We start from the raw sequence: 26,737 nt of genomic DNA, 5'->3' as shown, positions 1-26,737 counted from the left end.
TGACGAACTCATCAACGAATGCTAAGTGCTTGTAACATGCCCCACTCTAAAGCCCTGTACCACCCACTGGCCTCCGTATGCCACCTATTGTCACATTGCTCCTGTACTTCTACAATACCACCCTAAGAACTTGTATAAACATGTCCATACTCCTCTGCCTTGCACATCCCTATTGGTTTATGTATGCAGTCTATTGTTATGGCTTCCACATGTAAATACTGTGCTGCCCAGTTAGTTCCTGTTGCTTTTGCTGATTATTTACTGTATATATATATATATATATATACACAATCCTGTCTTATCTGCCTCTTACTTGCTTCACAACGATACAAGAAGGTGTATCGAGAGGTTGCTCCACCCAAAAAATGAAGTTGCTCATATAGCTGATTTGTTGTTGGATTTATTTGTTGATGCCTGGTGCTCTTTCACTCTGGTGCTGATTGGCCTGGATGTTTCGCCAATATGCGATTGTCCACAGTTACAGTCAATTTTGTAGACAACACCCTTGGGATTAGATTTTCTGCTTGTGGAGTAGTTAGTTAGAGTTTGTGGAGTGGAGAATGTGGTTTCTATGCTGACTTGTTGCTTCAGAGTCTGCTCATCTGGTGTGAAGTCTTGCCAATGTAGGGAATGGAGATTTTTTATCGGTACTGGCTCTGTTCTTGTTCTTGGTGGCGTAGATGTTGCTGATAGGGTGGAGGCAATGGTCCTGTTGACCAGTTCGGGTGGATAGTCATTGAGGCCAGTGAACGCATGCTAGAGATGGTATAATTCTTCTTGGAGATTGGTAGAGCAGTTGTTCTTGGCTCTCCTGGTGAGAGTGGATAATATGCCAGTCTTTACCTGCGGTGGATGGTTGGAGTGGTAGTTCACATATTGGTTGGTGTGTAAACGGTGGTCTGGAGTGTGTTGGTAGGGAGGCGAGTCACAAGGACATCAAGGAATGGCAGCGCGTTATTGGTTTCAGGTTCCACAGAAAATTTAATGTGGTGGTGTTGGCTGTTCAGGTGTTGTAGAAGCTGGTCTGGAACTTGGTCAGGGTGGAGGATAACAGACGTGTCGTCAACCATACGATGTCAACACATAGTCCACAATATTTCACTGAGAATAGGTGGCGAACCCATGGGCAGTCCATGTATTTGTTCATAGATTTTCTTCGCCCCAGGTGAAGTAGGTTCATTCAATGCCAGCTGAGGTTAGGTTGATTATGGAGTCAATAGTGAGGCTGGTGTCTAGTGGTTCATCAAGGTTGTTGAGTCTCTGTCGCAAGGCACCGAGGACGTCTTCTCGTGGTACATTTGTGAACAAGTCTACAACATAATAACTGATGATGAAAATAAATAAGTGTTTGTTTTGAACGTTTCAGTGCCTTGTCGCCTGGTAAATCGTTTCACAAACATAACCCCTTGATCATGCATTTCTGAAACTATATCCAGCTCTGACAGGTCATCCACGGCCACGATCTCTTATGATGCTTTTGCTGGTGTTCAAGGATCTGTGAGGAGATACTGACAGATATACCAACAAGTTCCTCGACTGACATTAAGTTTGTGGCTTGCTATCGCCTGGCACATGCAATGAGAATAGATCCAGTCCACAGACGTGTTTACATCACCTGTGATTCCACAAATTCCCTTTGCAACCGCAAAAGGGTTCAATTTGATTGGTGTTTATCGGGCGTTTCCATCACCAAGAATCGGGGCCAATACTCCACCAATTTTGTTCAAGGAATCACATCATCATGCTCTGAATCAACTTCCAGTGTACGTTTTGAATTTTTGACAGGGGTTGGAAAAGCCATGGTTGTATGATTAAGTTTCATCTTCCATACTCCCCACCCACCACCGAGTGGCAATATAGGTGATATCCTATTGCCGGTGGATGTCCAACAGACAGATACCAGGGATAAAGAAATGATGTACACCAGCAGTAAGGCCTACCAGTTTTCGGCCATGAGCCATCGCCTTCTGGCATCAGGCAAATTTTCACAAAATTAAATATTCATATATTATATGATACACAAAGTAAAACGATTCAACATTGGACCCAAATATAACGAAGCCAAAATATGATAGAGCAATGAAATTTAATGCTCAGGACTCGGAATGACCATGACACAGCATGATCAGATTGATAGAATCGGGCCCATTCTACCACCCGTGTAGTAAAGTAAGGGCCAGGATCCACCGACACGGCAAACAGGTTGCCCAATTTGGTCGCCTCTTACTTTTCGCGATAACAACTTCAAAAGTTAAGTGCGACTTTCGCGATTTGGTAAGCTGTGTTCTGATCGGTCGATCTCAAAGGTTACCTGACGCGACCTCCCATAAGGTTTTGTTAGACTCAGTAGTGGAGTGTAACGAAAAGTAATGAGGATATGTTTACTTAGACTGCCCTTTCACTCTACAGCCACTAACATGCAGAGTTACGAATTTAAACTGCCAACAATAAAAAAATTATCTATTTACAAATCCGTTAGCAAATCTAATTCTTTTAAAAAAGGACACACAACAGACAATGTGCAAGTATTTACACCGTGTCCACATTTCTGGCATTTAAAACACCCTAGCGGGTTGGGGATGTAGGTGTCAACTGGAATGTTACAGTAGCCTGCCTTCACTGATTTGGATGCATTTGGAGTTGAAAAAGTAAACAGATAGGTATTTGTTTTGATGGTTTCGTTGTTTCTCCGGGTTGAAAAGCTCTTGACATAGAGCACACCTTCATCCTTCATTTTTGATGCAATATCAAGGTCCGACATTTCATCAAACAATTGATCCCAATCTCTAACGATACCTTTACTCTACTCGTGTTCAAGGTTTTGTGAGCAGAGACCGTGACAGATTTGTTTCTTGCTGCTTTTTCCCGCACTCAACTAGCAGGGCACCCGAACGTAAGCGTCTTATGTTCTTCACATCCCCAGCAATACGTTGAATACCCTTAGATACAGCAAAGGGGTTCAACTTTAACGGTGTATTGTCTCAATCAAAATGAAATGCGGCCAATACTCAATCGATGCAGACGGTCTATGGTCAGTATCAACAAGGTCAATATCAAGTGGACGTTTTGTTTTTCTGGGTTGGAGTTTCAGAAGCCATGGTTAGTATAATATGGTTCATCATCTGAGGTCCCCACCCTCCACGGAGTATCACAAGGACAATGCTAAAGTAAGCGGGCCTCCAGCTTGCAGCACCAAGGGTCACCGGATGATAGGGTACTCCACCAGAACTGGTTGGTGGACCAAACATCCCCCCGGGTCCACAACGGGGGTGTCGGCGAGCTCTTAGCGTTACCCAGCACCAACCACAAGGAGGTGGTTCGCCACAGGTGCCCCTGCCGAAAGGGCCGCTGGAGGTTCTTCTATCTTGGCGAGAGAGGGAGTGATCCACAGCCCTGTCAAACTCAATATTAATCTTCAGGCTGTTGTCGTTCGAATTGCATTAAATGTGGTGTTTACACTGTGTTCTTCGTACATTCTTCCTTCTTTTGTTCTTCATCAGCCTGATCTTCAGTCATTATACGATCAATTACCTAAACCCTTTTGTCATCATGGGTGATCGGAATGACCATGGGTGACCACAATCCACTCTGGGGTGGTCTACACACAAACACTAATGGTCCTAGAAAGATTTTAATACCAATAATGACATGAATTTCTAATGATGATTCAAGTACATATTCATACCCTGCTACAGGCACATACTCCTCACTTGATTTGTCACTGACAGACTGAAAACTACAAGTGAACACTTTCCAACTTTACTTTCATTCATTCACCCCGACGATATTCAACCTTCGACAAGATATAATTATACATAGGCAAATTGGTCTCCATTTGAGACATTATGCCACCTTAAAATTACACCAGAATTAATTTCGGATACTTCTGATCCTATTAATGAGTGAGTGAGTTAATATTTAACGTCACATCGGCAATATCGCAGCCATATCGTGACGAGAACATATATGACAAAAAAGAATACATATGGATATTATGAAGAACCTGTCTACGAAGGACAGTAAAACCACTAGATTATCACAGTTAGTATTAAAACTAGCGTGGAAACTTAAAATTTTTTATTTAGGGTCTCTTTGAAAACTTTTAAAGCCGTTAAAATGGAGTTTGATTCTGCAGCGGTTATCTGGTGTTCTAGAAGAAATTGTCCTGGATCCAAAGACAGTGGCACAAGTCACTGCGCTACCGTCCTCGGACCCATCTGTAAAAAAGGCTTTGTAAGTATAATATCTATTTCTTACTTGATTATTTTCTTGTTTATATTGTAAGTCATTAATTTCTGATTTCTTAAATGTAGTCAATGTTAGGTCAGCTTGTTGCCTTACCCATTACCTGCAATACACGAATTTATTATGAAATTACCGGTATCGAGTGATAGAGTCCACCATGTTTGTCCTTCACCCTCAATAAGCATTCACCAACACGTGTCAAGCAACGAAATGAAAATAATACTGGTGTTTTATTTTTGACCAATCAGAGAGCAGCTCGTCGTTTCCCACCCAGAATCGAGAGTGGGGTGTTATATCTCTTTCCTTCTTTATATGTATATGGATATCAATGGAGGCTTGTTGGACCCAGGGTGTTTTATTTTCAGCAATGCAAGCCTCTGTGCTCGCAAAGAACAACCATCAAAGAGCATCGTTAAAGACTGAATCAATACGAATACATTTACAACATTGACAATTACGCTTTCGGAATTCCTTTTTTCAGTTGGTCGACATTATATAGACTTTTCTGATTTTTCCAAAATGACCTCGGACTTTTAGCTTCATTTGTTACATTATCAGTATTTCGTTTATTCAGGGCTGATTTAAATCTTCTACAACAGTTTCTGAATACAGGATGCGACACTGAAATGTCGCATCTGTTGCAACAAAAACATCGCTAACCATAAAGAATTCTTCCTCTTAATCATACCAAGAGATACAAGCCACTCAAAGAAGCGATGTATGTAACAGATAGATTTTGCTCTAACGGGTACTCCAGCACTGGACTATTATTTGAATTTCAAAGGAGTTTTTTTTAATCACTATATACATGGGTACTTTGGTTAAATGATGCGCCTCACATGAAAACTGGAGATGATTTCTATTTAAGCAAGCATCATGACATACATAACAGCAAACCTGCAAGCTGCTGCATGTCAATGTATGTTTTGACAAAAGCATGCGAAACCCCTGTTGTGTTAACAGTTACTTACATTGCACTCTCACAAGGAAGAAACATGGTTCTGCTTTGTTGCCAGATGAATCTGATGCTGTGAAACTAACAATATGTGTGCCAACAGCAAATGTTCCACCATTTGGTACCGCAGAAGGACTGTGTAGATGAATAGGTTCTTTTGAGTTGTCAGACACAGTAATAAGTCGCCACTGAACATAGGTAGTTTGAGCGATTGGGTCGGCTGTTTTCAGGATTGTTGTGGAAGGACAATTCTTGATTTGTGGTGCTTGAACATCTGGATGGAAATCAGAGTGTCAGAAGGCAAGAAAAATTAATTTGGAACATATTTTTTTAAAACCAATATATTTAGTAATTATTTTGCTTCCCATGGTCAAAGGGACACTGTATAAAAAAAGAACATACTACTTGTCAAAGAGATATAATAATTAAACATCATGCCAATTCAGGGAAGTGAGGTTGATCATTCAACCGATTTTCATCTCTTTAAATGACACAATTTCTTGTCCGAGTAACTGATGGTACCTGGTCTGAACATTACAATCAAGATGAAAGCGTAGGGACATAGGGACAGTGCTTTGTCTGTCTCGTCACTTAATACAAATATTGATAGTTTACCAAAAGTTTTAAATGACTTATTTGCTGGATCGCTCTTTGTGGATTATATTTATTTTTCTGTTCTGACAAAAACATGCATGATACTGAAGGGCAACTACAGTTGTGTTTAAAAAACTGATACAAAAAGGAATCATTTAAAAAATGGTAATAACACAAAGAAATTGCATTCACTTTTGCGTAACATATAGAGTGAGTGAATGAGTGAGTTAATATTTAACGTCACATTGGCAATATTACATCCATATCGTGACAAGAACACATTTGACATTGAAATGGAATATATGTATGTCATAAAAACTGTCTACCAAGGACAGTAAATCAACTAGAATATCACAATTAGTAGTAAAACTAGCATAGAAAGTTAAAACTAATAGCACTATTTGGACAATACAATATGAAACACGCTATGATCGAGAACAACAGAAGGTAGAGAACCATACTAAGGACCATGGGGACTTCTACAGTACGTGCTTCCTTCATGGGACTCAGCTAGATTTACATCATCCCTTCCACAGCAGAAATAACTTAGTTTTGGCTTACACTAGGTTTCAGTATCCAAAAACTTGCAACACATACGAAATTTTGAGTTTTTTTTAGTTTGATTAATCTCTTCAATGCACACTTTCTTTTTGGGAGAGTATAGTTTATAAATTATTCTTTAATTATCTGTCATTTAATATTTGATTGATATATTTTAAGCCTATTAGGTTTACATTATCGCTCAGGTAAATGGGTGAGATATTAATGTGTGTTTTCATTTACAATACGAACCCCATCGAGGCTAAATGATGGTTTATAGCCTTGTGTTATTATTATTCGACAACGTTTATTGTCATGCATTTAAAACCACACTATTATAAGATCATTCTTGGGTCGGAAATCTTTTAAGGGATTAAAGGACGTGAGGAGGATACTGTTCTTAGTAATTATGGAAAAGAAATCATTTTGGTTAAGAAAGATGTGAGGGTTGGTTAGTGTTATTTTAATTAATCATTCAAGTTCTGTAAAATCTGCTAGTGGCATTCGTTTGTATACATTATCTTTAGAGTATAAGATGTACGGGGTGGCTTCCTCACCAGGTAAAATGAATCGCTTTGTGTCTGCTAGATCACCGAGTGTTACATTGGAGTGATGGCTTACCATTGTTTATGAAACTGTTAGAAAATAGTTTCTAATTGTTTTTCTGATAATGCCTCAGGCGTGAACTTCAAACCAATAAAATTTATGTGTTCGGATAGAAAAAATCTTGGTTAGAGTTACAGTGCTTTCCACTATCACTAAGGCACCTTGCAAAGTACTCTTTTATCTCTATTGTTGGAATTTCTTCACGACCTATTGGCTTGTCATGACTGATAAGTTGATGAACAACAGAAAATTTCCGATTAAGCTCCTCATACACATCCCTAATCCAGTATGCCCGTAATAGAGTTCCATCATGCTTTGTCATTTTGCAGGCGATCGTTGTAATGCTCCTGCAAAGGTCTTCATACACTTGGGGCTCAAGATACTTCTTACAATGATTCCCCACAAAGGAACGTGCATGATAGCCCTGGGGAATAATTTTATGTGACTTCAACAATTTGTCCAAATTTGATGTAACTGGGCCTTTCCTTTCCTTAAGTTTGTTTTCTTGGGTCTTTCTTGATATATTTTTCCGTAGTTTCTTTAATGTTTCTTGTAATTTATTTTCCTGTAACTCCAAAAGGGCGAGAGGTGTATTGTCCTCCATTTCTTCTAAAAGATTACTTAATTTTTTCTCTTTCTTTTCCAGTTTCTGTATTTCACGACTTCTCAGAATGTATTCCCCAAATTCAGTATCTGGACTTTCCTCCTCAGTCATTAGAGCATGTCCTCCGATGAGCAAGTCCAGTTCATGACATTCTCGTTCCAGCATTACGTGATGTTTTTTCACTACTCCCAGTAAAATATGCAAATATGGTGGGCAGACTCTGTTGATGTGCACTGGGAATAGAGGCTGGTGGATGGCATTGTGGTATGCCCCGGCATTTTCAATTTTATCCTGTCCCTTTTCTACAAACTGTCTGTGATCTCTTTTCAGCGTTTTAAGTGTTCTGCCTTCCACATACTCTCGACTTTCGGGGTCCCTCTGTATCTGAAATTTTGAAGCATGACACCACAGGCAAGGGAATTTGGAAGCTGCACCAGAAATGCTGTACACCTTGGATAAGAAATCATAATCACCAAAGAGAAAGATTCTAAGGTGTTTTCCGTGCCAAGTCTGTCCATTAAGTTGCTTGAATTGCTCACGGTATGGTGAAAGTGCTATTTCTAGATTTCTTCTGGTGTCCTTTGCCTCAAAAATGTTGAAAATGACAGTATTGTGTTTTGAATTCGGTCGTGAAAGATTTGCTATTTGTAAACTGAGTTTCAGTGAACCACCGCCGTGGTCGCCACCTATTTTCAACCAAATTTCATCCTCTGGAATATGTTGGGAGTGCCATGTTAGTTGACCTGAATCATGGTAATTATTGAGAAGTTCTGTTTCGAATTTCGGCAGATCTTTCACGTATGCCATTGGGACATCTGATTTTGCGCGTTCACCATCTTCGTTGGTTGTTTCCATTTCAATCATTTTGGAGTCAATGTGGGAACTTAAAATTTGAGACTGTTCTTTTCTCTCAAATGTTTCGTTTTCAAATTTCACGCCCAGTTTTGACATTAATTTCTTTTGTTTTCGATATTGCGTCCAGGAAAGTCCTAAGTAAGCCTTAATCGCTAGCCCATATCCGGAGGAAGCTCTCAGTTTGCTTCTAATGCCCGCTTTTTGGCAAATATTTTCACGTTTTTTCAAGGGAATACTTTTCAACTCGGATGAAAACTGAGTTGTGTGATCCTTTTCTCCAGCTAAAATTGACCTTACTTTTGAAAGTTCCTGAGGACGCCTCAATAAACAATATGTCATCTATTCGGACTCTCTTTCTTGCCTTCAGGCAATTAAAAATATTTCTTGCAAACATCCACTTGTAATACATATTATTGAATTGTATAAAGATCTTGCTATAGGCCTGTACGACACTGTCTTTTCTTGGTTACCCAGTCACGCTGGAATCTCTGGTAACACAATGGCCGATCTTGCAGCCAAGGCAGCACTCAACAAATCTGTGACACCACTTCTTATATCATACTCTGATTATAAAGCCGTCATTAGATCCCATATCCGTGATCTGATGCAGAAGAAGTGTGACACCCAAATAGGTATTAATAAATTACATGCTATAAAACCCTATATTGTTTACACGAACTTAGGTTGTCGGTACAGAATTGAAGAGGTCGTTATGAGGCGATATCGTATTGGCCATACGAGATATTGTCACAAATACTTGTTGAAAGGTGAAGATCCTCTGTTTTGTATCCCTTGTGATGAGAGTCACAGTCAGGCATTGCCTACTTGACTGTGTTGAATTCTACATCATAATGGATACATATTTCACTGTTAAAACGCTTAAGGATCTTTTTAATACAGTTAGTAGTCATTTAATCATTTTTTTAAAGGAAATTGATTTCATTGCTGAGTTATGAATAATATGTTCTGTAGCTGTCTTTTAATGATCTGTAGTTTAGATTAATAACTAGAATTGTTAGTGGATGTACCCTCAAACGGGGTTGAAGTAACGTAAAATTATTGTCCTCCTGAGGGGGTATGCAAGTCCCAGAACATTTGAAGTCAAATTTAAGTCTTCCGGGTTTTTAAATGTAGTATTCTTGTTGTTTTAATTTTGCTTAGCATTTCTCATAGTCGCTAGCGGCTGAAGGGATGGTATAAATCCAACTGGGGTCCATGCAGGTAGCAGAGGTACTGTAAGTCCCCATGGTTCCTAGTGTGGTGATCTACCTTCAGCCGTTGGTTTTATATTGTTCTGTCCAAATAGTGCTCTTAGTTTTAACTTTCAACGCTAGTTTTACTTCCAATTGTGATTTTCTGGTGGTTTTACTGTCATTCGTCAACAGAAGTGTATCATATACATATATTCATTTTCTATTTCAAGAATGATCTCGTCACGATATGGCTGCAATATCGCCGATGTGACGTTAAATTTTAACTCACTCACTCACCCATTGAGAGACAGTAACAAATCTGTGCTTAATAAAATTCATAAATGGTGCCTTGAGAACTGGTTAATTTTTTTTCAATCTAAAACAAACTGCATCTACTTCTGCATAAAATACAAACAGATAGAAAATACAAAGACCCTGACGTATCTTTAAATAGTGCACCCATTAAAGTTGTCAAGGACGATAAGTTCCTTGGTCTCATCTTTGACTCACCCTTAACCTTTCTGTCACACATTAAAAACGTAAATATCAAATACCCGAGGGCGCTCGATTTGTTGAAAGTTGTTTCAAATTCAAGGTGGGGAGGAGACCAATCAACCCTCCTACATTTATACAGGTCACACATCAGATCTAAACTAGATTACGGCTCCATTGTCTTGGCTGTAGCATGTAAATGCAACCTCAAAATACTTGATTCTATCCATCACCAAGGTCTGAGACTTTGTCTTGGATCCTCCCGAACTTCTCAGGTTGACAGTCTATACGATGAAACAGACGAATCTTCTCTTAACAACCACTGTATTAAATGATCTTTTCAGTATTTCACTAAACTGTATTAAAAAACTCTAACCCTGCTTGTAATTGTGTCTTCCATCCCCTGTATGGGAGATGTGTGCAATGAGGAGTCATTTCTTTGTCTAAGAGTGAACCTTTTTCTTTCTGCTGCTGGTACTGAGCAAGAAAATATAGTTCCTTCTCGATTGCTTTCTCCTCCTACTTGGCAGTTGGTTAGGCCACAAATGGACTTTACATTAACTAAAACACTAATAAATTACAATATAAACAAGAATATAATCAATTAAAAGGTAACCATAGTACGTCTAAATCTCTATTTACAGATAGGTCCAAGGATGGAGGCGCAGTTGTTTGTGCCACCTCTCATTGGATCCAGAACAACATCTTCTAGATTACCGGATAGCAGTTCTATATTCACAGCAGATTCAAACGCAATATTAACAGCCCTAAACTATAATGCAAATGAAGTGGGACACCCCAATAGGAATCAATAAATTACGTGGAATAAAACCCTATATCGGTTATACCTACTTAGGTTGTCAGTCCAGATTTGAAGAGGTCATTATGCGACGATGTTGTATTGGCCATGTGAGGCATACTCACAAATACTTGTTAAAAGGCGAAGACAATCCGTATTGTATCCCTTGTGATAAGAGAGTCAAGGTCAAGTATATCCCCCATGACTGTGTTAAATTCTCCATCACAAGGGATGCATATTTCACTGTAAAAACTTCAGGACCTTTCTACCACTGTTAGTTCTCATTTAATTATTGTGGTTTGGTTTTTTTCCTAAAAGAAATTGACTTCACTGGTGACTTCTGATTATTACCATAGACAGATGTATTTTAGTGCTTGGTAGTTTAGATTAGCAACTTAGATTGTTAGTGGCTGTGCCCTCAAAGGGGATTAAAGTATTTTAAAATTAATGTCCTCCTAAGAGGGTAGGTAAGTCCCAAAGCATTCAAAGTCAACTTCACCTTTCCACCTTTTTAGTCGTAGCATATCTATATTTTTAGTATATGGCTTGATGTGTCTAAATTGCTAACACCTGAAGGGAGAAACCCAGCTACAGTAGAACATGTATATAGCGAACATGGATATAGCATGCATACGGATATAGCGAACAAATTTAGAAGTCCATGCAGGAAGCAAATGTACTGTAAGGCCCCATGGTCCTTAGTATGATGTCCTGCCTTCACTTGATGGCCATCTATAGCCCGTTTTATGTTGTATCATTGGCTTTGATTAAAATGTTTTAGTTTTCAAAGCTAGTTTTATATCGGTAATACCCTCGTATGTTTACTGTCCATTCTTCAAAATGTTTTCATTTTTATTGTGCAAATTGTTTTCATCATTGTCTGAGCTATTGCCGATGTGATCTGAAATATTAACCCAGTCACTCACTATTCCGGGAAAGAGTGTTAATTAGCCTTCATTAAACGTTTCTCTTTTCCACTAGAGTTATGAATTATGGACTTGGCGGCGGGACAACCACTGGTTGCAGGTGAAAACATTCATGGGCAACATGCTAATATGCTGTATTTATTGCTGGCTTGTTAGCACGATAGTTACAGGTAACTAGAATATGCATTTTGATTAAATACATGTCTCACCTTCACACTGCATATCGTCGGTAGTCCATTTCTTGTCTTTGGTACACGTCGTCCATTGTCCCCTGACAGGTGCAAAACCATTCGTCTCATTGCAAGTCAACCAACAAATGCTCTTAAATTTCCATCCATCTGTACAACGGTAGTCCTTGCCATTTTGTGGTGGTGATAGTGCAGGACATTCATTTGCTTAAAAAATCCAGATTGTGTGAATCATCAAACAATTTACATACAAACGAAGAACTTATGTTTAATTTACGCAGATTAAAACCACATGTGCACAAATATTTATATTATCTGATATCTTTGATAAGCGTACAATATGTTATCACCGATATGCAATAAACATAATACAGATAAACAGTTGTTGTACAAATAGAGAAGATTCCAGTGGAGTTCCAAAATTCTAACCTTTTGGAAAATCTTTGGAGTGACTTAACATCAGCTGTATTTAAACCATATATATACATGAGTTTATGACAGGTAAAATTTGAAAACTAGCGGTTAATTGAATTATACAAGACAATAGGCTATAGGCAGGCAACAAACAACTAACAACTGAAGGTAGATCACCATATGCATACTAGTCACTGTGGGGACTTACTGTACATTTGCTTCCTGCAAGGACACTAGCTGGATTTACACCATCCCTTCAGATATTAACAATTTTAGCAATACCAATATCATTTGAATAACAGTCTTCGCTAAGAAGCATACTTTACATTTTTCATTTTATCAATATGGCTATTTGAGAGAATTTCACAGAGCTATACACACTTCGAGCAAATACTTCAAAAGTTCATACTCAAAACACAGATGTCAAAGAGTGGTTAAACTACACAATATTCACAGAAACGAACTATCTAGAAAGTTAAGCTTGAACAAAACAACTAGTCGGGCCATAGAAAACTGTAATAGGTGGTTGAGTGAGTTTAGTTTACGCTACATTCAGCAGTATTCCGGCTATATAGCGGTGGTCTGTAAATAATGGAATCTTGAAGAGACAATCCAATGATCAACGGCATGAACATCGACCTGCGCTGCTGGGAACCGATGACATGTGTCAATCAAGTCAGCGAGCCTGACCAACCGATTCCATTAGTCGCCTCTTATGACAAGCAGAGTCGCCTTTTATGGCAAGCATGGGTTACTGAAGGCCTATCCTACCCGGACCTTCACAGGTTGCAATAGGTGGATAGTAATAGCTGAACAACATGTTTTATAACCATGACACTGCGTCTCAAATCCAAATGTGGGTCAGAATTCAGGCACACAGACTCTTCACTGCGAGAACAGCACCGCATATCTACAGCTGCCTTCAGTAGAATGGATATATTTTCGCCATTATATGAAATGTTAAAGTAAACATACTGCGACCAATCAACCTATCCTTTAAAACATTTGTTTAACTATTGAATTTCCAGCAGTGTTGTCGGACAATCTCATCCTGAATATAACGATCAGACTGAGTAAAGCGTTAATGGCTTAATATTAAGCGACTCGAGGCAAAGTCATGTCAATGTTTTAAACCTGAACAAGATGACAAAACCATCAATATCCCCGCGATGGCAAACTACTCATGTCACCTAGTTAGGCTGTGTCACGCGTGTTCTCCGTGAGTTACCTACCTTGTAATCTAAGGTAACACAATGGCCAAGATTGCTGGTGAGGCAACGCTCAACAAAGCTGTGACGCGTGATTACATCACAAGAATTGAAAAGGTCATCATGCGACGATGTCACATTGGCCATACAAGATATCCTGATGAATACCTGTTAAAAGGTGAAGATCCTCCGTTTTGTATCCCTTGTGATGAGAGAATCATGGTCAAGGAGAAGCAGGACTGCATTTATTTGTCCATCACAAGGGATACGCATTTCTACATCAAGACAGCTAAGGATATTTTTACCAGTGGTAATTATTATTTAATCGGAGCATTCTTAAAGCAGATGGAGCTGTTAGAGAAATGTCTTGTTGTGTAAATAGATAAATGTTAAAGTATTATGGGATTAAAGTGTTTTACTTCCTTCACTGACAGGACTTTAATATTTGCTTTCAATCTATGTCAATCTACAATTTGATTTACTATTCATATGACTGAAATATTGCCTATGTGACATATACTATTAACTAACTCAAATGTTTGGTGTAGTATATAAAAGGATAGTATTGAATAATTGTTTTTAAATTCTGCTCCAGAAAGGGCGTACCCACACCAATTTCAGTCAAACATGTTACATTGGAAGCACTTTTATTCAGAAATCAGAACTACCAAAAGTCACTCGTTCATCTCCAGACCTATGAACGTGAGAAGTTTGGTGAAGAAAACTGAACGGTTTTGAAGTTCTGCTGTGGACAAGACAAAAACCCACGGACGTACGGGCATAATAATAATGTACGGACTGTATGCTGTTTATTAATAATGGCATTTTAACAAACTCAACCCAAACGAGGTATTTGGACATCTGTATGCATCAAGGCCATATTATGACGCCTAGTCCATCAAACAGGTGAACTTCTTGAACGAAGTTTGGCAATAGTCGCTCTCACCTTCGTTGTTAAACTCCAACTCCGCCATTGTTTATATACAGACTCAGTCGAAGTTTGTAATTCTGTTAGTCACGTCCTTGCCATCGACGTACGGTTTCTGCGGTCTACATTAGCGGCGTGAGCAGGGCAAGGCCATTCTACAGAAGGGGCGGTAGACTCGATTACTAACCATACCAGACTGTTTCCTCGTGCAGTCGCCATCACGAATATGTAGTGGATATTCCACCAGTATCATGATTCTTGATCTTCCCGATTGTGGTCCCTCTTGCGTCTGGCCTGCTTGCTGATAGCATCTACACTGGACATACCAACCACCTGGTCTCGCTGCGCTTGCGTTCGCCTTGGGTATCTGAGGGTATTTTGTCGTTCTTTTTGGAGTTTATTTATTTCTTTGTTTTATCCCTCCCCCAACCGGCATGTAATGTGGGGGGATAGTCGACACCTCGTCTCTCTGTCCGTCTAGCTGTCCGGCCATAATAATTTCTTTTCCGGAGCATAACTCAAAAACTGTTCAATGTTTTTAGACCAAAATTGATAGATATAATAATTTGTACCTATGGTTGTGCCTTTTGCTATTTACAGATTTTTGGCATTTTTACTTTTGGAGTTTTTCCTTGGAACATTCTGGTGTTAGCCTAATAGTGGGGTGGGCTTCGTTTCCAGAGCAGAATTAAAAACCGTACAATACTTTTCTGCAAAACTTGGTAGATATATCAATCAGAACCTGAAGTGGTGCCTTTTGTACAGGTACAGGTTTTTGTGATTTATTATTTTCTAAGTTTCCATGGAAACGTTTCGGACTTAGTGTCAAAAGTGAGAGGTGTGTTTCGTTTCCAGAGCAGAACTCAAATACTTCTTAATATGTGTCAGTAAAACTTGGCAGATCTGTGTGGCAGACTCCAAAGTGGTGCCTTTTGCTATTTACACATTTTCGTCATTTAACATGAAAATGACCTTATGTACATTATAAAAACCTGTCAATGAAGGACAGTAAAACAACTAAAATATCACGATTAGCATTAAAACTAGTGTGGAAAGTTAAAAAAGATATCAATATATGGAACTTACAGGACCTTTGCTACCTACATACACCCTAGTTGGGTTTACACCATCCTCTCAGCCGCTGGCAATTGTAAGAAATTTTAGCCAAATTAAAATAACAAAAATACTATGCTTGAAAATCCTGGTAAGTATGAACTGACTTTGAAAATTGGTGGACTTACGTACCCTCTCCGGAGGACAATCATTTTACAATACTTCAGCACCCTATGAAGGTACCGCCAGTAATGATCTGTTTCTAATCTATACTACCAATCATTGAAATACAACTATCTATAGAACATATCAATTACATTTCAACAATGAAATCAATTTCTTTTAAAAATACAATAATTAAATGAGTTTAAACTGTGTTAAAAAGATCCAAAAGTGTTTTCACATTGAAATATTTATCCCTTATGATGGAGAATTCAACACAGTCAAGCAGGATATGCTTGACCGTGGTTCTTTCATCACAAGAGATGCCAAACGGAGGATCTTCACCTTTCAACAGGTATGCATGTGTATAGATCGTATGACCAATACGACATCGTCATAGGATGACCTCTTCAAATCTGAACTGACAACCCAAGTGGGTATAACCAATGTAAGGTTTTATCTCATGTAATTAAATGATACCTACTCGGGTGTCCCACTTCTTTTGTATCAGATCACGGATATACGATCCAATAGCAGTTTTATAATCCGAGTATGGAATATGAAGTGGAGTCACAGATTTGTTGAGTGCTGCCTTGGAAGCAAGATCAGCCAGCGTATTCCAGAAATGCCTACGTGGCCGGGTAAACAACAAAAGACGATATCGTTTTGGCCAGTAGCAAGATCATTATACAATTCAATGATTTCAATTAGAAATGGATGTTTACAAAACAAATTTTAATAGCCTGAAGGCAAGAAAGAGAGTCGGAATAGATTATATACTGTTTATATTTAGGGTGTCTTTGAATATATATTTAAGAGCTGTTAATAAGGTGCATTGCACAAGCTGCTAACAAACTGCCAAGGAGGAGAAGAAAGAAGACCGGAGGGAGCTTTGTTTTCTTCTTGTACCTCATAAAGTGGATTGAACACACATTTATATGCAGGGTTAGATTCATTAGAGTATAATTTAGTAATGTATTGTAAGGATAACTTTATACGACATCATGTAAGAGATGGTTCATCGGCTTCAACGCAGAGACTGTCAATAGGTGAAGTTCTGAAAGACTCAAGGCAAAGTCTTAAAACTTGGTGGTGGACAGAATCGAGAAGACAGAATCAACTTTGATGGGAGTGGCATTTAAAGATAGTTCAGAGGCTTATATTTTCGACAAAAGTGTATACAATTAGTTTTGGACTAATGTAAAGCCGTTTTCAAGACACCATTTATTCATTTTATTTTAAGACAACTGTAGTTGCCGTTCAATTTTATGCATATTTTTACCATGACGGAAATATTAAAATCATCCACAAATAATGATCCATCAATAGAATCATTTAAAACCTTGGAGAAACTATTAATCTTGATGCTAAACAGTGTGACAGACAAAATACTGCCTTGAGGTACACCCTGATCCTGATTGTAATGATCAGATAGGGTAGAACCCTCTCGTACTTTAAATTGCCTGTCCTTTGGAAACTGTGATATATAAAGGGGCAAACGGCCTGTCAAACCAAACTCATGAAAATCCTTCAAAATGCCATGCTTCCAGGTTGTATCATAAGCTTTCTCAAGATCAAAGAAAATTGTAGCCGCATGTTGTTTATTAACTATAGCGTATATATATAACATATCCTGTATCCCCCGAAATATGGAGAGATATGTATCCTTTTCGCTAAATGGGTTGAGATTGATAGATAGCTGCTACGTAAGGGTATTTATCCGTATGAATATATGGATGACTGGTCTAAGTTTAATGAGATGGAGTTAACTCCCATTGACCGCTTCTATAGCAAGCTGTCAGACGCGTCTGTCTCACAAGACGATTACGAACACACAAAACGTATGGGAACACCTATGCTGTACGACGATTATGTTTGAAAATGGATATGTTGTTGCCTGCAGATGTGTTAGAGATATAGAGGAAAACACGTTCAAAGCAATATAGGTTGGACCCCGCATGGTATTATTATTCAAGTCCTGGGCTATCATGGGATGCCTTACTGAAGAAAACAGGTGTGGAGGTAGAATTTTTCACTGATTACAGTATGCATCTGTTTGTTGAGAAAGCGTTACGGGGTGCTACCTCCATGGTATTAAAATGTTATGCTAATGCTAACAACAAGTATGTGGAAGGCTATAACCCTAATAAACCTTCGACTCATCTACTCTATCTCGATGCTAACAACCTGTACGGCTGAGTCGATATCTATCAACAGGGGTTTTTGAATGGATGTCTAACCAACACGTGGATGTCATGAGTATACCACCAGATTCTAATAAGGGTTATATCCTAGAAGTGGACTTAGGGTACCCCTTGGAATTACATCAATCTCATAACAGCTATCCACGTGCTCCTGAACGTTTGAAGGTTAATCCCGACTGGATGTCACAAACTCAATAAACTGATAGCGAGCCTGGCGTACAATAGAAGTACTATATTCAATGATGGCGGCCATACATATGAAAAAGAGCCACATTAAAACTAACTGACTGGTCTATGTCAGCATGAGTATTCTAGACCTATCCAAACACTTGATGTATGACTTCTACTACAACGAGCTCAAGAAACAATATGGTAATACGTGTGAGGTGTTGTGCATGGATACAAATTCCCTGCTGAAGGAAACTCAAACCGAGGACATGTACGAGGATGTGAAAAACAATATACACATGTACGATACCAGCAATTACCCGTGAGATCACCCCATGCACAGTCATGTCAACAAGAAAGTATTAGAGAAGATGAAAGACGAATGTGCTGGCACACCAATCTCTGAATACACGGGGTGGAGACCTAAGATGTATTCTATCAAGAAAGCTGATGATGCTGAAATAAGAAAGGCTAAGGGTGTGAAAAAGAATGTGGTGAAACAAAATATCAAGCATACCCTCAATACAACAGGCCCTATTCGAGAAAGAAACGTTCAAACACCAGATGAACATACTTCATAGTGATGGGCATAAGATATACGGGTTGACTTTGAATAAGACGTATCTATCACCCATGCATACAAAACGATTTATAGCCACAGATGGTGTCAGTACCTACACTTATGGTCATAAAGATATTTAAATTACATATACATAATGGAGAAAGTCCTCTGCGATATTGGAGAGGGGCAGATGTTATTAAAAAAGTAGCTAAAGCCACATGCGTTGTGGAAGAAAAGCCAAAGCCTGGTGGCAGAAACAAGCTATATGGCAAGTATACTTACCTGCACAGAGATATATACCGTGGGGGAAAATTCGGTATTCATATCCCTAATCAAGTTCACCAAGCCGACCTGTTGTTTCTTCCACATGACACCGTCAGAGGTAAAACCTACAAGTATGCCCTGACAGTCGTCAATGTAGCCAGTGGCTACAAGGAAGCCAAACCCTTGACCACGAAGGATGCAACACAAGTAGCATGTGGTTTCAAGCGCATACACAAACACAGGTGGCTGACATGGCCTTCTGGGTTGCAAGTCGACCAAGGTAGAGAATTCATGGGTGCTGTGTCACAACTGCTAGCCAAACACAATGTTGAGACAAGGAGGGGTGCGGCTGGTGAATATCGAAGCCAAGCCATTGTCAAGAGATTCAATCGCTCTTTAGCCGAACGTTTGTTTGCACACCAACATTCACGTGATTTAGAGAGAATAGTTAGTATGACTTCCTCATGTGGTTGATTTTATGAATTACGAAGTAACGAGACTACTCGGGGGTCCTGCGGACTGCAAGTCCTCCCCACTAGGTCAATCAACACAAACCGTATGAAATCCATTGTAGCAGAGGCAGCAGCACCCCGTCGAAAAAGAGAAAAAAAAATTCAAGATCTCGCACTCGTTAGATATTTATATGAACCAGGTGACTACGAGGGAGACACCCATAAACCTGCTAAAGATGCTATCTGGTGCATGAAAACGTACAATATCGATCGAGTTGATATAAAAGCCGGGAAGCCTAACCTGTACTTCCTAGTAAATGGGCTGCGTGGATGATTCGTTCGCCAGGAATTACAAATCATACCCTGATCTTTAACAGGCGTTCAACTTCAGTGATGTAGTCTTTTTTCTTCTCATAAAGAAGCAGAAATCGTGTTTTATCCACGCCATTAGCTTTACATAAACGATAATGACCTTTCACCTCTATTCCACACACCGAGCATGTATAGTTGATATTATCTTTATGGTGAGGCTTATTTTACCACAAATTTCACTTATCCCATAAGTACTCATTGACAAATATGTGGAGTTGTTCTCATTTTGTGATATAATAATTTGTGTAATTAGTCTAATTGCTTAACCATTAACACTGTCACCACTAAACCAAGTGCCACGAAGACCAACTCACGATCTTTCTGTCCATCTGAAGGAGTGTAATACTGAGACTTCTTTGGTTCATTTAATGGTTCCAGTTGTTTACCCATTAACACGTAGCATTCTTTCATAACTTCATCAACGTCTGTGAAAGTTCTAACGGAATGATTTTCATGCTGGAGTTGATCATTGATAAAATCTGGTCTCTTCAAACTTCTCTTAGCATATTCAGCCTGTGCGGCCTGTAGCTTTTCTACAGCTACATTGTGTCGTTTTCGTTCCGTTTCTATCTCAGCTGCGTTGGACTCTCTTAATTGAGAAAATAGGAAATTACTCCCAGAAAATGCTAGGGCATTCACGAGTGAGTGAGTGAGTTACTATTTAACATCACATCGGCAATATCTCAGCCATATCATGACGAGGACACTTAAATGAACACTTGCACATATGAAGTATATGCACATTCTAAAATCTGTCAACGAAGGACAGTAAAACAACTAGAATATCACAAGTTTAATTAAAACCGGCATGCAAAGTTAAAACCAATATCACTATTTAGACAATACAATATAAGAACATGCTATAGATCGCCAACAACAGAAGGTAGATCACCACACTAGGGACCATGGGGACTTACAGTACCTTTGCTACCTGCACGGACCCTAGCTGGATTTACATCATCCCTTCAGCTGCTGGCGAGTGTACAAAATGCTAGCCAAAATTAAAACAACAAGAATACTACGATTAAAAACCTGGTAGATTTACATTTACTATGAATGGTTTTTGACTTACGTACCCTCTCAGGAGGACGATAATTTTACAATACTTCAACCCCCTTTGAGGGTACAGCCACTAACAATTCTAGTTACAAATCTAAACTATCAATAATTAAAATAAATCTATTTACAGCACATACTATTCATAATTCAATCAAGAAATCAATTTCCTTTAAAAAAACAATGATTAAATGAGAATTAACAGTGTTAAGAAGATCCATGACAGTTTTGACATTGAAATATTTATCCCTTGTGATGGAGAATTCAACACAGTCAAGCGGGATATGCTTGACCGTGACTCTCTCATCACAAGGGATACAAAACGGAGGATCCTCTCCTTTTAATAGGTATGCATGTGTATATCTAGTACGGCCAATACAACATCGTCTTAAAATAACCTCTTCAAATCTGGACTGACAGCCCAAGTAGGTGTAACCAATATACGGTTTTATTTCATGTAATTTATTTATACCTACTTGGGTGTCCCACCTCTTCTGCATCAGATCACGGATGTAGGTTCTAATACTTGCTTTGTAATCAGAGTATGGAAGAAGAAGTGGTGTCACAGATTTGTTGAGTGCTGCTTTTGTAGCAAGATCGGCCATCACATTCCCAGAAATACCTACGTGACCGGGTAACCAACAGAAGACGATGTCGTATTGGCCAGTAGCAAGAGTATTATACAGTTCAATAATTTCAATTAAAAGTGGATGTTTACAAGAAATATTTTTAATAGCCTGAAGGCAAGAAAGAGAGTCGGAATATATTATATACTGTTTACGTTTCGGGTGTCTTTCAATATATTTAAGAGCTGTTAATATGGCGTTAGCTTCTGCTGTAAAAATTGAACTATTGTCTGGTAATCTAGAAGATATTGTTCTGGATCCAGTGACAGTAGCACGAGCAACTGCGCCACTGTCCTTGGACCCATCTGTAAATAAGGGCTTGTAACTGTTATATGCATGTTTTAATTGATTATATTCTTGTTTATACTGTAATTCATTCGTTTATGATTTTTTAAATGTAGTTAATGTTAGGTCAACCTGTGGCCTAACCACCTGCCAAGGGGGAGAGGAAAGAAGACGGAAAGGAGGTATATTGTCCAGCTCAATACCAGCAGCAGCAATGAACGGCTTTATTCTGAGCCCAAGAGGTGGAACAAGAGAAGACTTTTTGCTATACAAATCCTCATACAGAGGATTAAAGACACAGTTATATGCAGGGTTAGATTCGTTAGAGTACGGTTTTGTGATATATTCTAAAGACAATTTGATACGGCATTGTGCAAGAGATGGTTCATCGGCCTCAACGTAAAGACTGTCAATAGGTGAAGTTCGGAAAGACCCAAGACAAAGTCTTAAGCCTTGATGGTGGACAGAATCAAGAAGTTTAAGGTTGCTTTTGCAGGCTCCACCATACACGACGGAGCCATAATCCAGTTTAGAAGGTACGAGTGATCGATATAGATGGAGAAGGGAAGCTTGATCCCCTCCCCACTTGGAATTTGACACCACTTTTCAATAAGTCAAGTGCTTTCAAGCATTTAGTTTTAAGTGATTTAATATGCGGTAGAAACGTTAAGTGTGAATCAAAGATTAGACCTAAGAACTTGGCTTCCTTCACAACTTTAATGGGCGTGCCATCTAGAGACAGTTCAGGGTCTTTATGTGGTTTGTATTTACGACAAAAATGTATGCATTTAATTTTTGATTTAGACAATTTAAAGCCGTTTTCAAGACACCATTTATTAATCTTGTTTAAACACAACTGTAATTGCCGTTCAATGGTATGCATATTTTTACCACGACAAGAAATATTAAAATCGTCCACAAAAAACGATCCATCAATTGAATCATTTAAAACTTTAGATAAACTGTTGATCTTGATGCTAAAAAGAGTGACAGACAAAGTACTGCCTTGTGGAACACCCTGATCCTGATTGTAATGATCAGACAGGGTAGAACCCACACGGACCTGGAATTGTCTGTCATTTAAAAACTTTGCTATAAATTGAGGCAAACGACCTCGCAACCCGAAGTCATGTAAATCTCTTAAAATGCCATATTTCCAAGTAGTGTCATATGCTTTTTCAAGATCAAAAAAGATAGACACAGCGTGTTGGTTGGTAATTAGTGCGTTTTTAACAAATGATTCCAGTCGCACAAGGTGATCAACAGTACTTCTGCTTTTACGGAAACCACACTGTATATCTGTTATGAGATTATTTGTTTCCAAGTACCAAACAAGTCGATTATTTATCATGTGTTCCATGGTCTTGCAAACACAACTGGTTAATGAAATCGGACGATAATTGGATGGATCCGTATGATCACGTCCATGTTTAGGTATTGGTACTACTATGGCGTCACGCCATGAATGAGGAAAGTTACCCGATGTCCAAATATCATAAAAAATATTTAGGAGAGTTTCCAGACAGGATTCTGGTAAAGGTTTCAGGAGTTGATAATGTATGTTATCAGCTCCTGTAGCAGTGTCATGAGCTTGATCAATAGCAGTATGGGGTTCATGAATAGAAAACGTTTCATTATAATCTTCCCCATTATCAGAATTGAAAAAAATAGTTTTCTTTTCTTGCTGTTTTTGATATTGCTGAAATTTAGGTATATAATTCGAAGAGGAAGAATGTTTAGCGAGAGTTTCGCCCAGTTTATTCGCAATATCTGATTTATCAGTAAGTAATTGATCTCCATGTTTGAGATGATGGACAGTAGATTTAGTACCTTTACCTTTAATTTTCTGGACCATGTTCCATACCTTGGACATGGGTGTCCGAGAATTTATTTTGGATACATAATTTTGCCAAGATTGGCGTTTGTTCTGTTTAAAAGTACGCCATGCTTTAGCATTTAAAATTTTAAATTTATTTAAATTATGCACCATAGGATGGCGACGGAAATAATGTTCTGCTTTTTTCCTTGCCTTAATTGCTTGTTTGCATTCATCACTGAACCATGGTTTTCGAATATGTGGAACTGCAGAGGACTTTGGTATACACTCATCAGCTATGTAATTCAGTTCATCAGAAAAAACATTTAATAGCATCTGGAACGTAAATAAAACGTTGGGGTTTAAGTTTCTCTGCACACAGTGTGTCATATAAAGCCCAGTTAGCCTTTTTCAAAATTCCGTCTTGATGGTGGAGGAACATCGGATGGAGTTACAGATTTTAGTATAGTAGGAAAATGGTCACTTCCACACAGGTCATCGTGGACTGACCATTCAAATTCATTGAGTAGTTCTGAATTTGTGAGAGACAAGTCGAGTGCAGAATATGTTCCCGTACCAGGGTGTAAATATGTGTTTGAACCATCATTATAAATACATAATAATACAGGGCTTCGGGAGTTGGTCATACAGAGCTTGAAGATCAGTTTTGTGAAACATAAAAGACTGAGAGATATAGAGAGAGCATAATGTAAACGCAACGTGCAAAGGTAGTCGCACTGCAACAGCCTGAAGATTAGTAGTAAGTAAAACAGGGCTATGGATAACGTTTTGTCTGACTAGAATGGGTGATCCTCCTGTGGCCCTATCACCCGGAGGTGAAAAACAATGATATGCAGTAAAATGACGAAGATCAAATGCATCTGTCTGTTTTAAATATGTCTCTTGGAGACAGATCGCTGAAGGTATAAAATCTTGGTCTAATAGCTGTAATTCATGTAAGTTAGTCCTCAGTCCTCTGCAATTCCACTGTATAATATTGTTGGAATAAACTATCTTTTGGGGGGATTTATAGGGGATCTTCCCCGCACCTTTTTAGAGGGCATACGTCCATATCTTCAAGTGATCCATATTTATTGAATAATTGAATTTTATTTTCTGACCTTTTGGGGGCTCTGCCACTGAGTTTTTTTGCAAAATCTGGCTTTTTACTTTTAGTTTTATTGAGACTTTGTTGAGACTTTGTTGACGATTGTGAAGATAATTCAATATCGGGTGATGTTTCTGATTGTGTTTGAGAGGGACCAGGAAGTGATTCTCCTGTTTGAGTAGATGCAGTGGGTGACAGAAGGTTAGGAGAATCCGTTTCAGCCAAGTTAAGTCTGTCTGACAGCCGGCAGATGCAGTAGCTATGCTGGATGTTGTTTCAGGCGTTCTTTTGGCAATGGAAGCATAGCTTTCTGTTTGTCCCGAGCTTAGAACTTGTCTTTTTGCATCAGCAAAGCTGATGTTTTGAGTGAACTTTATTTTATTAATTGCCATTTGCTGTTTCCAAACAGGACAGTCCTTAGAGTTACTGTTACAATCTTCTGTTGTGTGGGTCTTTTCACTGCAGTGAGCACATACAACAGACAAGGTACACGAGTTTACTCCATGGCCAAACTTTTGGCATTTGAAGCACCTGAGAGGATTGGGAATGTATGTGTCAACATTTAGATTGCAGTAGCCTGCCTTGATTGATTTAGGAGCAGAAGGTAAAGAAAAAGAAAACATATATGAGTTGGTTTTAAATGTTTCATTGTTTTTACGAGTTGAAAAACGTTTCACATAGAGTACACCCTGATCTCTCATCTCAGACGCGATGTCTAATTCCGACATGTCAGCGAGCAATCGATCATGGTCTCTTACAATTCCTTTACTCGAGTTGAGTGTTTTGTGGGCAGTGATGGTGACGGGAATACCAACAAATGTTTTGGTGTTCAACAGATTGCTTGATTGCTGCTTTTTGGCACACTCAACCAACAATGCACCAGACCGTAATTTTCTGATAGTCTTTACATCTCCAGCAATGCCTTGGATTCCCTTAGACACAGCAAAAGGGTTTAATTTCAATGGAGTGTTATCTTCAGTCTTAATAACTAGAAAACGTGGCCAGTAATCGATTGGTTTGGGCAGTCTGAGGTCATTGTCAACAGTATCTACTTCAAGCTGACGTTTGGTTTTCTTCAGAGGAGTTTCATAAGCCATGGTTATTTGTTTGGGTTTTTTTTCATCATCCGAACTCCCCACCCACCACGGAGTATCACAAGGACAATGCTAAAAACAAGTGGGTCTCCAACTTGCAGCACTAAGGATACTCAGATGATATACTCAAGCAGTGGAATTATAAATAATTAGTCCACCAGATTGGCCCATGAGCCACCGCCTTCTGGGCACAAGACTCTAGGCAAAGATCACAAAATTCATAAAATTCAAAATGATCAACGTTTTGATGAACAATAGAGTCAAGACCGAAATTAAACCAAATCCAAAATCAAATTTGTGCGATGAAGTAGATACAAATCATGCACAGGGCTTGGCGTGACCAGCCGATTGGTTGAACCAGGCCCATTCAACCACCCGTCTAGGTGAAGTCAGGGCCGAAGTGGTGTGTTGGGCAACAGGAACACTGTTTCTGCTCCCATTGCCCTCAACCACCAGGATCCCCTCCTCCACCGACACAGGGCCGCAACCCACGGCTAACGGGTTGGTGGACCAAATATCCCCCCGGGTCCACTACGATGGTGTCGGCGAGCTCTTGGCATTACCCAGCACCCACTACGAGGAGGTGGCTCGCCATGGGTGCCGGCATTCACGAGAGCCCCAACCAACCATCATTGCTACAGAGGCCATTTTATATATATATTATTTTAAAATATTTCCGGGTATAATACCTTGCTTTACCAGAACGTCCCTGGTGGCCATCGCCATACCACCATTCATAGTAAGCATTAATATGTCTTGCATGTCAAAATCGAGTTTTATAGTCGGTTGTTTTATAATCATTTTAGTCAACCGAGCATACCCTACTGCTAATCTAGAAAACACCGATGCGTGGTATGCGTCGTGAAAGAATGTTTTCACCTCAGATATAATATATATTATGGAAATATATAATTTTAATTATAACATAATATGAGGGTCTATTTCAGGCACCGCGGGGGTGACTTGCA

At 39.0% G+C, this 26,737-nt stretch overlaps 1 protein-coding gene across 1 annotated transcript in view; it reads right to left on the bottom strand.

Annotated features, from left to right (window-relative positions):
• Positions 1-26,737, bottom strand: part of LOC137298235 (uncharacterized) — a 692,490-nt gene that overhangs the window by 500,248 nt on the left and 165,505 nt on the right. The window contains exons 7-8 of the mRNA XM_067830406.1: positions 12,019-12,204; positions 5,217-5,474 (exon numbers count right to left, since the gene is read on the bottom strand). Of these exons, the coding sequence (XP_067686507.1) occupies positions 5,217-5,474; positions 12,019-12,204 (444 nt within the window). The remainder of the gene's footprint in view (positions 1-5,216; positions 5,475-12,018; positions 12,205-26,737) is intronic.

The sequence above is a fragment of the Haliotis asinina genome, chromosome 10 (genome assembly GCF_037392515.1).
Source record: "Haliotis asinina isolate JCU_RB_2024 chromosome 10, JCU_Hal_asi_v2, whole genome shotgun sequence".
NCBI classification, from domain to species: domain Eukaryota; kingdom Metazoa; phylum Mollusca; class Gastropoda; order Lepetellida; family Haliotidae; genus Haliotis; species Haliotis asinina.
Note: the sequence above shows the minus strand (reverse complement) of the source record. Positions and strands in the feature narration are given on the sequence as shown.